The sequence below is a fragment of the Girardinichthys multiradiatus genome, chromosome 18 (genome assembly GCF_021462225.1).
Source record: "Girardinichthys multiradiatus isolate DD_20200921_A chromosome 18, DD_fGirMul_XY1, whole genome shotgun sequence".
Classification (NCBI taxonomy): Eukaryota; Metazoa; Chordata; class Actinopteri; order Cyprinodontiformes; family Goodeidae; genus Girardinichthys; species Girardinichthys multiradiatus.
Genome location: NC_061810.1, coordinates 44990915 through 45007192, shown reverse-complemented (window position 1 = coordinate 45007192; position 16278 = coordinate 44990915). Strand labels below are relative to the sequence as shown.

Genomic DNA, 16278 nt, shown 5'->3' with positions numbered 1-16278 from the left:
GAAACACCCACTTCAAGAAAGTTTTACATTTTTAATTGGTTTTCCTTTTGTATAAGTTTCAGTGACAGAAGATCTATGCAGCACAGAACCTCTTACTGCTACTATATATTTTATATTGACACTTTAAAATGTAATTTTCATGTTTAAACTACCTAACTTACAAACCAGGCTCTCAAAAGATGGGAGTTTATTTTTGTATCTGAGTTCAGTAAATCTGTTTTCTTCTACTGGGCCTTCTTAGTCAGGAAAAAAAATACCCACAATGCATTTTGTCTTCAATCTACAGGTAAAAAGGCTTAAAAGGAACTCCGCTTTTATTGCAGGATCGTAATCTCACAGTGAAAATGTTAGAACAGTCCAACCTTTACTTGAAAAATCACAGGCCACAATTAACTTTATTATTATTGGCACCTGCTGTAAAAGAAAAGTACCAGAAGCAAGCATGTAATTTATAGTTCACTTTATAAAATGTTCAGTTAATTGTTGATCTTTGTCGATGATTCTTTTGCCTCAAAGACGAGACCTGGAGGAAGAATATAATATATATTTGAATTCAAAAAGAAATCCACAAAACCCAAAACAAAACTTCAAATCCTAGAATCAACCTAAATAAAGATGTTCTAAATATTTATCAATTAAAGGCAACAATGTTTTAATATATTATGATGTTTTACTGATAACTGTCAGTAACCAAACTGAGACTGATACAGCTCATAAGTTTACATACCCCAGCAGAAATTCTGATTTTTCTTTTGCAGATACAAAACACTTTTAACTCGTGGTTCGTGGTAGGGTGAGGTAATTCATAATTAAACAGCTGTGTTTATTATTTATATCATAATAACAAAAAGTGCCCACCTGACTCTAAGAACAAACTTACCAAGCCTGGTTCTGAATGCCCTGTATTGCCCCTTTTAACATCAATGATAGCTTGAAATCTTGTATGGTAGTTGTATAACGATCCTTTTAAGTGTCATGATGCGTTTTATTTTGTCAGAAGGTAAAGATGCCTGTTTTTTCTTGGTAAAAGCCTCCAACTCCTGTACATTTTCTGATTCTTTTTGATCAACCTCCCTAGGCCTTTGTAGCGGACGCATCCGTCCTCCTCTCTAAATGTCATGTTTATGGCTGTGGCCATAAAGTTTAATCATGGTCTCATCAATCCAAATGACTTTGTTCCAGAGGTTTGAGGCTTTTCTTTGTGCTGTGATGGGTTCCTTTCTTCTGGTAATTTCACCATTCACCCTATTTGTTTTTCAAAGGGCCTCCTTATTGCGCATCTTGAAACAGCCACACCGCCTTTTTTAACCAAGCTGTGTATGTTAGCTGAAGTTATTTGTGGGCTTCTTTTCAATTCCATATCTTTAATATCTTGTTATAATCTTTGTTTAACTAGCTTTCGTTCGGCTCTGTATCCAGCAAGGTCAGTGCAGCACTGGATGAAACATGCAGGGGCCTTTCAGGAGCCCAAAAACTGTCCAACTTTTTATACACACACTAATTACAAGCAAACAGACCAAAGGTAAGGATGGCTACCTTTAGGGGATTTTTAAATTCAATTAAATTCAAAAATACTTTATTAATCCCAAAGGGAAATTAAATGTTGTAGCTCATTATGAAGGTTTCTTCAAAGAGTTGTTGTAGATGCTGATGGTTGTGGGCAGGAAAGATCTCCTGTAGCGGTCCGTCATACAGCAGATCTGAAGACGACTCTGACTGAAGACACTTTGTTGTTGTACAACAGTCTCATGAAGAGGTTCTTCATTTTATGAAGAATCCGTCTTTCCACAATGATCTCCAGAGGAGTCCCCAGAACAGAGCCAGCCTTTTTTATCAGCTTGTTGAGCTTTTTTAAGTCCCTGGCTCTGATGCTGCTTCCCCAGCAGATGATGGTAGAAGAGATCACACTTTCCACAACAGACTTATAGAAGATATGCAGCATCTTGCTGCAAACACCAAAGGACCTAAGCTTCCTCAATAAGTACAGTCTGCTCTGTCCCTTCTTGTAGATGGCTTCACAGTTGCATCTCCATGAAAACCCAGGTTTTTTAACTTGAGTGGCTAAAACGTCCAGATTATGTGAAGTTTGATGAGGTTCATTTGAGTAGTTTCTGTTGTCAACATGGTTTAAAAAGAGGAAACAGCTGTTTGATTATAAATGGCTTCAACCAACCATTAACCATGAGTGCAGGAAAACGTTTGTATTACTACTTGTATTTTCTCCATATATACATAAGATGATGCAACCCTTCCTGTTATGCAGGGCTTTCTCTATGCATAGACTTATCTCTGTCAGTAAGCAGCAAAAACTATTGCTTTTTATTTCTTTTTTATTTTAAACTCATGTGAGTGCAGAAATGCAGAATTGAGGCCATCGGGTGCGGCGGTGGCGCTGGGGTAAATATGTGATCCATATTCAGAGGCTTCAGTCCTTCACACGGCCTGTCACAGGTTCGGCTCTCAGCCCAGGTGGCCTTTGCTGCATGTCTTCCCTCCTTATATCCTCCTGTTTACTACAAAGATAAGAAAAGGCCACTAGTGCTACACTAAAACAAAAAAATATATGAGGCCAGAAAACTTTAATGAGATTAAATCTATCCTGAGGTTCACAGAACATCTAAGACAAAAGTTAAAAATAATGATCCTTTTAAGTGTCAAATCCCTGATGTCGTATGCGTATTTAATTAACAGCTTTCAACTCTGTTCAGTAATAATCTACTAATTAAAATGGTGAAATAAAGAAATCTACAGTTATGGGTGTAATTCTCCCCTGAGCTTTCCCTTAAAGAATCATCATGGTTAAATTTGAGGCTTCTTGTGCCTGCTTTGATGTCAGATGATGATTTGAGCTCTAAATGTTGGGTCAACATCGTCCAAACATCACAGGAACCCAATAAAACCACATTCTAAGACATGATCGTTTTTACATGCCAAAACTCCAAAGGTATTGCAATGAGTGACTATTGCTTTGGAGAGGAGTGACGTTGTTTATTGTATTGGTTTTTTTTGCAACCCGAAATTGTTTGACTTTTCAGACGCTTTCATCATTTTTTAGGGGATCGGGATTGTTGTCAGTTATGTTCTAGCTTAGCTAATACCGTCTTTAATCAACTGTGCTTGCGGCCCATAAGTTATGGAACAGGTTGCCTCTACATGTTAGGCAGGCTCCTTCACTGTCTTCCTTTAAATCCTTTATGAAGACTTGTCTTTTTTCCCTAGCCTTCAACGCAGCATTAGTTGTTTGTTCTATTGTGTGAGATGTTGTTTTTATTTTACTATTTATATTTATTCTCTTAATGTGCAGAACTTTGGTCAGCCATTTTAAATTATCTTCATAAATAAACTGGATTGGATTGGTACCAAGAGCAGAAGTGAGGTATAGCAGAAAAGTGTGTTTGGGTGATCCAGGACATGTGCAAGGACAGCGAGACAGCGGTGAGGTGTGTGGTAGGAGTAACAGATAGGTTCAATGTGTTGGTGGGATTACATTTGGAATCACCTCAACTCTATAGTACTTCTTGTTTATATTGTTTATGGATAGCTCAAAGGATGAGGTCAGACAATAGTGCCTATTGGCTGTGTTGTATGCAGATGACATTGTGATCTGTTTTGCAAGTTGGGAGCAAATGGAAAAGAGCAGGTGGAGATGTGTTCTGATAAGAAGATGAATGAAAAGTAGAAGGGTAGAACAGTTGGGCTTCAAGGAATACAAAGGTACTGACAGTGGGTGAGTTTAAGTATATGGGGTCAACAATTCAAAGTAGCGAGCAGTGCATAAGAAAGTACAGGCAGGGTGTAATATATGGAGATGGCTGTCTGGGCTGGCCGTGGTGGCCTAGTGGTTAGAACAGGAGGTTTGTGTTCCGAAGGGGTCACAAGGGGCCAGGTTTGTATCCCACAGATTACCACTCTGGGTCCCTGAACAAGACCTTTAGCCCCAGAATGCTCCCCGGGCACCGCACAATGGCAGCCCACTGCTCCCTGTAAAGGATGGGTTAAATGCAGAGGACAAGTTTTGTTGTAAAGTACATGTGCAATGACCAATAAAGATGATTATTATTAAAAATTAAGTGATGGTAGAAAAGCTGCAAGAGGGAAACAGAAGGCTTACAAGATGGTTGCAAGACCAGGTTTAATCTATGGTTTATAGAAGGTGGCAATAAGAAAAATACTAGAGGTATAAATAGACCTGGTAGAAATGAGGATTTCCAGACTATCATTGGAAATGAGGAAACTTAAAACTACTTTGTCAGAGAGATGCTTCAGATAGAGCAGCGTCGAGGTTGGAGAACAAGGGTGTGATGATTTGGACATGGACATAGGAGGGGTTGTAGATGTCTTGGAATATATGAAGGATATTAAATATGGAACAGGCAGGGAGGAGAAAAAATAGAAGACCATGGTGAAGGTTTGTGGATGTAGTGAAGAAAGATATGCAGAGGCATGGTGTGACAGAGGAAGATCAATTTGGATAATGAGATGGAAGCTGATATTCCACTAAAGGGAAAAGCCAAAAGAAGATGGACCAGTTCTGGTGTCCTAAGAGCTTTTATTAGCTTTGAACCCGATGTTGCTGTCTTGACAAATTGCTGTAAAGCAAATATATATTTCTTCACCACAACTTCATGTAGGGTAAAATCTTCAAGCCACATGTTGATGTTACAACTGAAAACAGTGCTCATCTTATTCCAATTCCACCTAAACCCATTCACTAAAATGAATACAAGTGTTTGGTTCCTGCCCATTGCTTTTTAGTTTATACAAAAATGATTTGCTGTACTCATTTCTCCTATTTGTATGTTTTCATATATAAAATGGTGAGACGGTTATATATCTAGCACAGGGCCAGTCAGACTGAAGTCAGTCAGACTTAGTATCACATTAAAACTGAAGCAGTTACAGAACGACAAGTTATTCAATCATTAATGGCCACCACGTTTCCTTCTCTTTGAGTAATTTATACATCCCGCCTTCTATTTGCATCCACCATAACTGTGTCTCTTTGTCTTTTCACAAAAAATAGTAATATTGCAGTGATGAAATGTTGATTTGAACATGTGGATGTTTGAATCTCAGTAAATCAGTTGCATACATTGACTTTTACGACCTTTGATATGTTGCTGCTGTTATTGCATATATAAAATGCTAAGAAACGCATTCTCGTCAACTAGAACTGTAAATGTAATTAGTGAGCTTATTATCTCTACACCACAGTTAATTTGTTCATTGTTACCATGCAAATAATAAGTGAATTTGTCTATTGCCAAGTAGAGGACAGCTCCTTTAAGAAAAACAGGAGATTTTACTTCTTCTGTTTGTAGGGTGGATTTAGTCTTCCTCCGTTTTTTCCACACGAATTTCTACTATGTGATTCAATATATTTTGTATTTTTATGTCCACTAGACGTTGCAATTCCAAACACAACTGAGAAAACCCTACCATCCAGCGGTGGTTTATTCTAGAAGTCGCAATGTTAATGCACTCTCCCCCCGCTTTGTGATGGTATCGCCCACTCCCACGGAAACGCCGGTACAGCTGAAGCCTCAGCACAGTGTGGAAAGCAGGTGGAATTAAGTTGTCAGGTAGAGTGAAGCTCAACACAGTAAGTGTCTCAACACGAGTTAAGAAGTTAAATTAGTAGAAATTAATAATTTAGTAACTACTGTAATATTGTTTAAGTTTAAAAGGGCGTGACTTTATTAAGCGTTTGAAGCGTGTTGATAAACTAGCCAACGTCAGAAAAGCAACCCAGTGACCCGCGATGTGCCGTTAGCGTTAGCTTGCTAACAAAAGAGAATTACTAACAGTCAAAAATATGTATTAGACTGTTTGGTTTTAAGACATTGTTTGCATGATTTCATTTAACCTCAAGTGGCTTTCAATGATTATCTTATAGCGGCATCTGGTGGGAAATTTTAATCATGAGCCCCCGTGACTGGCTATATGGCTGCTCCTGCTAACGTTAGCCTCAATTATCGTATTTGACTAAACGTCGAAACCTCAACGTTCAAACACTTCATGTTAAGTAAAGTACAAAACCCGACAGAAGTGGTCCGAGCCGTGTTTTCGGTTTAACGTGAACAACCACGTATTCTTTTTCACGTTTGAATCTGGTTTCACAGTCACAGATTTGATTAAAACTATCACGGGTTCCCATTTTCAGGCTTAGGAAAAACGAGCCTGTCTTGGTTCGAGTAACATTTCGTGCTCTGGGTGATTTCCTTTTTGTCTTAGGTCGGTGTGCGAAACAAGTTATGAACCAGCTTCAAGTCTGGACACGGTTCGGGAGAAAAATGCAGCCTGTGACGCAGTTGTTGTTTCCCGTTACTGTGTTAGATGACAGATGGTTATGGTACGACCCGAACCAACCGCAGTCCCAGCGGGTCTATGCTGCAGCTTAGAAGCGTTAATGAGCTCCAGCTCCTTTTTTTTTTTTTTTTTTTTTTACATAAGAGGAATTTGCGTTTATAAATGACGTATATCAAAATCACGTCTAAGCTAAAGCTACTCGTGACACGTTCATGTTAAATCAATTCACTTTCCATATAGTTTGTCACCTATAGAGCAACATGTCACAAACATTTTTTATGTGTTTTTTTTTTTTTTTTTTGTGAATATGTACTGCGATAAAAATCTATCCTCCCAAAACAAGCTTTTACACGCCTTTGGTGACGTCACATAAAGTAAGAGTTTTTCTTTCTACTGCCATTAATGTTTTTCCTCTTTATTTGTATGTTTTTGATGAAATTCGACCTTCCAGGGAGTTTTAATCTGCATGGCTTTAAAAAAAAAAGATTTAAGCTACATATTATGACTGCATTGATTTCAGGGAAACTTGACATTAAAATACATGGAAGCAGTTTTTGAAGAGGACCAGAGCAGCTTCTGTCATATTCAATAAATTAGAATATTATTGAAAAGTTATAGGTTAAATACACAGACTGATGTCTTCAGGCCTTTAGTTAATTATGATTTTCCACTTGCAGCCAACAAAATTGACATTTAAGATTAGAATGTCACGACAGGCCAATAAAATGTACTTTTATTCTGACAAACATGTCCTCTCTGGAACGTATATTCTAATTTATTACATTTGATTGTAGATTTCATTAAAATCTTTGGTGGTTATTTGGAGCCAAATTGATATGAAACCTGGATTTGTTCAATTGGGATGATATTAAAGTCCCAGTTATGATTTATTCAGACCTGCTGCATCATCTGGTACTTTAACTCAAAATTAGTTAGATTTGAGCCCAATCCCATCAGCCTCCAATTGCTCCACAGTCAGAGAGTTGTTTTTCAGGTAAACTAAAGTGGTTTAGACTGCTTTAAGTACAACTACAGAATTTACTAATTTTACAAGTAGCAAATATCCATGAAAATCAGTTAGGTGAAAATATTCAAATAGGAATATAAATAAGTTCATACCAATTAAAGTTAAATAGAGAATTATTTTCACTTCCCGCCTCAACAGTACCATCCATGGTAGTGTCCATCATGGCTTGCAGAGTCATCAAAGTCGAACCTGGGCTCAAACAGGCAAATTTAAACCTCCTCTTGGAACTCAAGAATCCGAAAACTACAGAATCCGTCGAAATTTGTTTAGAGTTGTTCATCCACCATATTGGTTACTAATACCAGCTGATCAAGTAGATGCTTTTTCCTCTTGTGATGATTTACTAGGAACATATTTGAATATTATGAATTTAATCCAGTTTTACCAAGATGATTTTACACTTAGTTAAAACTCTGCAGTGATGATTTTACATTTTGTTCAATATTTCTGCTTCTATGTTGCTTTTTGATGATAATTCTTGAAGTGTTTAGCTGACATAATGAAAGGGATTTGTTTTTAAATCACAAATTAAATGAGAAGATTGCCAAAAATGACTTCAAATACTTCAAATTGTGCTGCAAGGGATGCTTGCAGGCCAGTGATAACCTAAAGCCAACAACAAGTTGACATTTGTTTTTCGGGATTTAGAGACCAGCCTGTGTTTGTGTGACAGGTCAGTGGATCGACTTGTGCGGTCTGGCAGACATCAGTAAAATTTCAGAAACGCTGGATAAGCTTGTAAGTTGTTTTTTCCTTCTTTTTTTTAAAATAAAGTTCAACGTTTAAAGTTATTTATTTATCATGATGAACTTTGCTCTGCATTTGTTTTAAATGTTTTGTTGAATTGGTGTTGCTGTTTTAAGGTTTAATCAGAAACGTTATTTTTGTTTGACTTTAGAATCTTGTTGATTTGAATGGACAAGGCAGCCAGAGGTATACAGGTAAGAACCAGATAACAGGCATAGAGTGCTGATTCATTGGTTGATCTTCTGTTTACATCCAAAATTAGAGCTTTGTTTTAAGTTTTAGGAGCAGAGGTGATGCTATAAATACTAAATATGGGATTGTAATTTTATTTGAAAGTTATTGTGAGCAAATAACTCTTAGTTTCATTACTATTCATTGTTAAAAACACGATGAGTCATTTAAATTTCTTTCTCTTTAGAATAAAACTGTAGTTTTATGTTTTTGCACTGTGTTGATTAGCAGCTTTTATGAATAATTCAGCAATAATAGAAGTAAATGGGAAAGGCTGTGTATATCGATTTAACTGGTGTAAATGTCTGGGTCGTCACCAGTAAGCTGAATACACGGATAAAGTTGATTTTTAATTCACATTTTATTACAGAGAACCTTAAACTAAACCTTTAAGGTACTCTGTAAGCCGTTTTGGGCTTTGCCTGCTTAGTATTAGGAACTTGTTGTTGAATATGATGATCATTATTATGTCTGTTGGAATAAATCCATGTTTTTCTCAGTCCTGTAATCTGTTATTACTGTGCTTCTAACACTCAGAGCTTTAGCATCCAGGCAACTTTAATCTGTCAGGAGTAAACATCTACTGCAGGGCCACTCTGTCCAGTAGGCCATATATATTATTGGCCTGCAGAAAATGAACTCCTGTACTATAGAAGGCTACAGAAAATGCATTTAAAACATTCCCTTGTGATGTTAAGATTGCAATCAGATATTTTGCGGCTTTATTTTAATTGTATGCTTATAGTGTTACTATCAACTTTGCTTATTTATTTCTTAGTTTTCTGATATCTAAAACATTTAACTGCAACCGGTTTATTAAATAAGTCTAGTTCTGTTAGTCTCTTATTTGCTGATCTGAGATGTCGGCGTGTTCTCAGTGGACACAGCTCCAGTATCTCACTGCACTGTCTTGACTTTGATTGCTTATTTCATAAACATGATTGTATGTTTACTGAGACTTTAAATGGCCACCAACAGTAAAACTACTTACTTGCAGGACATTAGTAGGTTAACGCCTCTGAGGAATTGTTCGTTCAGGTGGATCCGTTAATGTAACACCATTCCTGTGTACAGGTTTTCTGCCAGTTTCAGTAAATTAAACATTTTAAGGCTCTTATTAAAGTTTAAAACCAACATAAACACCAAAGAAAGAATTAACCTGGAATAAATTGACTTTCCAAATTACTTAAAGGTTCTGTAGATCCAACTTTGCCAAATTAAATTAGATGTTTGTTGAACTATGGCATGTGAATCCAGTGCTTTTAATTTGAGGTACCAAACCCAAACATCTTATCCTTAAAAGGGCCACTGTTGACTGGTCTTTGCCAAAGATTAAATCTATAGTTTTAGGCCAATTGTTAAAGATACGCTTCCTCATGATGGAGATGGATAATGTAACAATGGTGCTTTGTTTTTAATCGCCTAAAGATGCAATAAGCCAGTTTCAGAATCATAAACATATTTAAAACAATTGATCAAAGCAATAAAGTGGAAAGAGTACAAATTTTAAATGCAACTTAAGCAAACTCTGGACATATTTAAGACTTTTTAGGGATATAAATTTAGTTTTTATTATTACTATAATTAAGAATTGTAAAAGCCCCGCAGACCATTACTCTGATTTTTGCCATTTTCTGGTTATTCTTGAAATCTGCAACAATCAAGAGCAACCAGCCAGTTGTTTTTCTAAGCTCCAAAACTCTTTACTTTGTCTTGTTCTGTGTAGCCCAGGTAGTAAAGACCAATAAAGGTTCCATAATGCCTGTGAAGAAGAGGAAACTGCCTGACTCTGAGGATCATGGGCAGAAATGTAAAATTACAAGGTAAATTTCTCTTTTTATGTGCTACACTCACCGGCCACTTTATTAGGTACACCTTGCTAGTACCGGGTTGGACCCCTTTTTGCCTTCAGAACTGCCTTAATCCTTGGTGGCATAGATTCAACAAGGTACTGGAAACATTCCTCAGAGAGTTTGGTCCATATTGACATGATAGCATCACACAGATGCTGCAGATTTATCAGCTGCATCCATGATGTGAATCTCCCGTTCCACCACATCCCAAAGGTGCTCTATTGGACTGAGATCTGGTGACTGTGGAGACCATTTGGGTCCAGTGAACTCATTGTCATGTTCAAGAAACCAGTCTGAGATGATTCGTGCTTTATGACATTCCTGCTGGAAGTAACCATCAGAAGATGGGTACACTGTGGTCATAAAGGGATGGACATGGTCAGCAACAAGACTCAGGTAGGCTGTGGCGTTGACACGATGCTCAGTTGGTACTAAGGGGCCCAAAGTGTGCCAAGAAAATATCCCCCACACCATTACACCACCACCACCAGCCTGAACCGTTGATACAAGGCAGGAAGGATCCATGCTTTCATGTTGTTGATGCCACATTCTGACCCTACCATCTGAATGATGCAGCAGAAATCAAGACTCATCAGACCAGGCAATGTTTTTCCAATCTTCTATTGTCTAATTTTGTTGAGCCTGTGTCAATTGTAGCCTCAGTTTCCTGATAGCTGACAGGAGTGGCACCCGGTGTGGTCTTCTGCTGCTGTAGCCCATCCGCCTCAAGGTTCAACGTGTTGTGCGTTCAGAGATGCTCTTCTCTTCTCTTGCCTTGGTTGTAACAAGTGGTTATTTGAGTTACTGTTGCCTTTCTATCAGCTCGCACCAGTCTGGCCATTCTCCTCTGACTTCTGGCATCAACAAGGGATTTGCGCCCACAGAACTGAGGCTCACTGGATATTTTCTCTTTTTTGGATCATTTTCTGTAAACCCTAGAGATGGTAGTGCGTTAAAATCCCAGTAGATCAGCAGTTTCTGAAACACAGACCAGCCCGTCTGGCACCATCAACTGCGCCATGTTCAAAGTCGCTTAAATCACCTTTCTTCCCCATTCAGATGCTCGGTTTGAACTGCAGCAGATCGTCTTGACCATGTCTACATGCCTAAATGCATCGAGTTGCTGCCATGTGATTGGCTGATTAGAAATTTGCGTTAAGGAGCAGTTGGGCTGGTGTACCTAATAAAGTGGCCAGTGAGTGTATGCTCATGTATCTAAAGAGCTAGAAATATGTTATATGTTGAACTCCGCAGTGGCCAAAAAAAAGTGTGAAAAGGCTTTCTTTACCTGATAGAAGTCCAACAGAAACATTCAACACTCTTTATTGCGCTCGATCTCGTGAGGTTAGAAATCTCTTTTTGAAAATCTGCCCCTCATTTGTGTTGCCTGCAGTTCTTGGCAGGAGAACTGTGAAGGGAAACGCCTTCGCTGCAGTTCTTGGTTTGAGTGACCTGGTTGAGTAACGCGGCATGTTCTAAAATTGGCCATAAACATTAGCATTTATAATAGTGGGGTTTATTCCTGGACTGCTGTGTGGGATGGCCATGTTATGTTGTCAAGACTCATTAAGATAAGTGCATAAAGCTTCTCACTCAACCAGGAACATGCAATTAATGGAAATAACATTCTCTTAAAAATTTATTAATGCTAAAAACTAAGATTCAGTTAAAGGTGGATGTCCGTTAGTTTTCTATTAACCTCTTTAGTCTCTACAGTCTGGAAAAAGAAAATAGACTGCGAAAGAATATTTGTATTTCATAATTTCATCTTATTTTGTGAAAATTGTCTTTGTTTGTCTGTCCTCATTCCCCTTTATCCCGCAGTTTATCCATCAAACCGAACATTTATCCATCCAGCCTCTCAGGTGCTTTTTGTTTGTGGGTTTTGTATTTAAAACCTGAAAAAATTCATAGAGAACCTTTGGAAAGTGATGAATCTAGATGTGGAAAATGTGTGGAAACATCATTGAGCTCATGAAACTAAACAATATGATATTATTGCACTGTTCGCTAAATAATAATTTGTTTTGAGTCTGCTGGATTTAACTTGTGGTCTGTGCTGTAGTTTTACTCGTCCTCAGGTCCGTGGTGTGAAGCCAAACAGCAGTGAAAGACAGTTTTCCGGTAAAAAGTGTCTGGCATGGTTCCACAAGTATGCCGGACCGGATAAGGTGATTGGTCCGGAAGCGATGGAGAAGTTCTGTGAAGATATCTGTGTGGAACCAGAGAATGTGAGTCAGACTTGGATTAAATGTGGATCCCGTTTACCAAGATTGCAATAAAAACCTGAATCCTGCTCATAATGGTTTTTTTTTTTTTTCAGATTATAATGTTAGTTTTGGCCTGGCATCTAGAAGCTGCAAAAATGGGATATTTTACAAAAGACGAATGGCTTGGGGGAATGACAATATTACAGTAGGTGCTTTTCATTTTACCATTGCATTTTTGACCAGAATTTGCATTTCTAAATGATGCTGACCTTTTTTGTGTGTTTTCAGATGTGACTGTACCGAGAGGTTAAAAGGCAAACTCGATTACTTGCGCAGTGAGCTCAATGACGCCGTAGCCTTCAAAAATATCTACAGATATGCTTTTGACTTTGCCAGAGTAAGTTTGTTGGTGCATGGTTTTATTTTTCTCAACTCATTCTATAGTCTACTGCTTTTGATTTGCTGCTCTACAGTAATTTAACTTTCTACTTATAGAGGTACTCCTTGGTCTTTTGATTGCAGCCAAAGCTTTTTGTCATAGTTCCTTACAGCTGTGCAAAGCAGAAAATGAGTTAAGGTCATTAGGTGATTCTTTCTAAAGGTAGATGATCATATGCAGGATTTAGTTGGTCTTAAACCTGTTGGTTCTGGATGCCTGGTTTAAAAAAACTCTTCTAAACCATTAGGATTTTCATAACCAAAAACACAGGTTTTAAAGTTTGTTCCATCTGCTTTTAGTTTACGCGTCATCTGATTGAAAGGCTGAATGTTTGGATTAAGTGGGTCGTAATTTTTGGCCATGTGACATAATGATTAAAAAAACCCAATTATTTCTAGAGTTGTTAATGCTTCTTTTATTTACTTAAATCACTCAAAGTGCTTTTCGAGTCAGTAACTCCAACAGTACTGATTCAAGATTGTCGACCTGTTGGTTTTAATGTGATGTACGCAGTATTTTGCTTCCTAAAATTAAATGTCACTTTTTGAAGCTCCTGTTGGCGCAAGTGTGGGTTTAAAAGAAATTCAGGTAGTCCCAGTACCTGCACGGCCCGCTCAGTTGTGTTTTTGTTGCTAGGATACAAACCAGAGGAGTTTGGACATGGACACCGCTACATCCATGCTGGCGTTGCTGCTGGGGAGGACCTGGCATCTCTTTCCTGTCTTCCACCAGTTCCTGGAGGTAAATTACTGGGCTCTCATTTGTTTCCAGAAAGTGTGACGCTGGGTCTAGATGTCAAGGCATCTGCACTTGTACACCGTAGGACGAATAGTTTATTTGTGCTGAATAATTAGACGACATGTTTATGCTGGACCAAGAAGTCAGCCAGATGAGTGATCTGAACACAAGACTGGTCTAGGAGCAGTTTAGGTTCTGATTCCTGTCGCTGTTGAAAGGTTTTGGCACAACTTTTCACTGTAAACTTCACTGAACAATATAAGAAATCAGCCTTTTCCACCTAAATGTACTTTATAACAGTCAGGGGGAATATTTTATAAATCAGAAATTGTAGAAGCCTTTGTGTCAATCCAAATGGTTTACAGTTTTATAATTTGATAACTCTGGTTTTCGGTACTATGGAGAGTTTATCTCGGTGGAAGCACAAACAACTGGTGACTAGTAAGCACTAGCACCAGTTCAGCACTGGAACCGGTTTGGTGTAAAAGGCCCAAGCGAGTTTGATCCTTTACATTGTAAAATATAAAACATTTGACCTTAGTCAGCTTAAATAAGCAATTGTCAACTATTCTACAATATATTAAAGATGACCAGAAATATTTAGTCTAAAAAGACTTGTCGTTTGCTATTTTTAGTTAAGTTTCAAATGGTCTGGTCGCTGGATGTAGCCTGAGTGTTCTCATATTCAGTACCTTTAGCAGATTGTCCTCTTTGGTGCGATGAACATCTACAGTTAAGACAGGCTTTTAGTCTGTTTTTAAAACCTTTTTCTAATGACTCTTCTCCTGCTCTGTCCACACCCCTTATCTTCCACAGCAGTCCAAGTACAAAGGACTGAATAAGGACCAGTGGTACAACGTACTGGAGTTCAGCAGGACCATCAACACAGACCTCAGTAACTACGATGAAGACGGTGCTTGTGAGTATCTCACCAACAATTGCACCACGTTCAGGTGGCAATCAGTCCAGCATCCTGACTTGCTACTCTCAAAGGGAGAAACGTATAATGGAACATTTATTATATTTATTTAAAAAACAGGAATGAAATGTGAGATTCTGTCGAGTATGAAACTTGCAGAGATCACCAAATACGAGTTTCCAATTTGGTGATGATTTCTTTGTAAAGAACTCTTCAGGGCAGTATATTGTAAAGAGTCAAGTATTTATTGTACATTTTCACGTGTCTTTTTTGTAGTAGTAATATTACAACAGCCTTTCTACAGCCAGCTGCCTGGCAGTGAGACATGATACCCTAGGTTACTCTCTGCTACATACAGCCAGAGAAAACTTTTGGGAAGTTTTCAGGAATGTAAATAAAATAACTTTAAATCATATGAGGGTATGATGGGAAATTTTAATGGGTCTAAATGTTAACTAAACTCCTGACCTTCACCATAAATGACAACCATGAGCAGATGATCACTGACGATTAGAAACAGGACTTAGAGCTGCTTTAATTTTAAAGTTAATTTTAATATGTAGTCACCATAAAATGAGCAGCACAGTTAATGCTCAGTCATTTAATGGACTTTTTTCTGCAGGGCCTGTGCTGCTAGATGAGTTTGTGGAATGGCAGAAGACAAGGTCAGCATCTAGGCTGCCATACATCACCAACAAAAGGGAAGGAGAGCGAAAACTAACGGCAGAGACAAAACCGCTGACATGAGAGAAGAAGAACAGGAAACAAAAAAACACGCCTAACATAAAAACATGGACTGCAGAATCATCGCTGTAGGACTCACTCACATCCTGTCAGAGATGGTCTCTGCCAGCGACACGCCGTTGCGGGGTCCTTTCTCTGAGTAGAAGTTTTTTTGTTTTCCTGGTTTTAATTTGGAAAGAAGAATGTGGGGAAACAAAATGAGCTGAAGGAGTTGTGGAATTTGCTCCCTGATAATTATTTTGTTTTGCTTTTGTGTCTTGTTTAGATGTTTTCACTGGTATTAAAAAGGAGATGAAACTACAAGCTGTTTCTTGTTGAATCCTACAGGGTACACTGTTATTTGTGACACAATTTAAAAACGGCATTAAAAGCGGTAAAATACTAGAAAACGTCCTAGAGATTTGTATTGTGCCTGCTACTTGGTACATATGGTTGCTGATTTACATCACTTGTTTTGTCATTGCCTTCTAAATAGAGGCAACATAAAGCTTTTCTTTTGAAAGTCCAAATTAATAACCCTGTTGATGGCTTGCTTTTAGGCCCATTAGGTATTTAAAATCTACTCCTGCAAAAAGACAAAAAAACAATATTTTATTAAAGTGTCTGCAGGTAATACTTTAAGTGCCAGGTTTAAACCACTTCCTGTTAGGAGCATGCTCGGTACATGTAGTTTCTGGTTGCCGTGGCAATTATTTTTCATCAGTTGAGGGAGGGAGAAGGCAACACCTGCCCTTTCTCTAGATGCAAGGCGATTGGTTCAGAAGTGGGTCGTATCTGAAAATCTGAATGGAGGACCAGGTTTCCATTCATTGTTCTGGCTGAACACGCAACAATTTTTGTTTTTTAAATTCATTAAAGTTGCATAAACAATTTACCCTGGAATAAATCTGTATCAATCCAATTCTCATGATTAATGGATAAATTATTAATGAACTGGACATCATCAGTTAAAATGTCATGAAAGTGGTTTTTAACCTTCCCCCAAAACCCAGTTGGATTCTTTTAGGTGGTTTTTAAAGGTCGATGTTTTCACTTGTGTTTTTGCTTATAGAATAAATATT

The 16278-nt window shown here is 38.0% G+C and overlaps 1 protein-coding gene across 2 annotated transcripts; it reads left to right on the top strand.

Annotated features, from left to right (window-relative positions):
* The first annotated feature begins 5479 nt into the window (after nt 1-5479).
* Nucleotides 5480-15520, top strand: dcun1d5 (DCN1, defective in cullin neddylation 1, domain containing 5 (S. cerevisiae)). Of its 2 annotated transcripts, XM_047391793.1 has the most exons (11): nt 5561-5602; nt 6653-6683; nt 8010-8074; nt 8235-8277; nt 10041-10137; nt 12233-12398; nt 12491-12582; nt 12666-12774; nt 13453-13557; nt 14371-14473; nt 15096-15520. In XM_047391793.1, exons 5-11 carry the CDS (start codon nt 10073-10075, stop codon nt 15218-15220), a joined length of 765 nt encoding a protein of 254 aa, XP_047247749.1. In that variant the 5' UTR covers nt 5561-5602; nt 6653-6683; nt 8010-8074; nt 8235-8277; nt 10041-10072; the 3' UTR covers nt 15221-15520. The 2 variants fall into 2 exon arrangements, with proteins under 2 accessions (XP_047247748.1, XP_047247749.1); XM_047391792.1 differs by lacking the exon at nt 6653-6683 and having other exon boundaries at nt 5480-5602.
* The last annotated feature ends 758 nt before the right edge of the window (nt 15521-16278 follow it).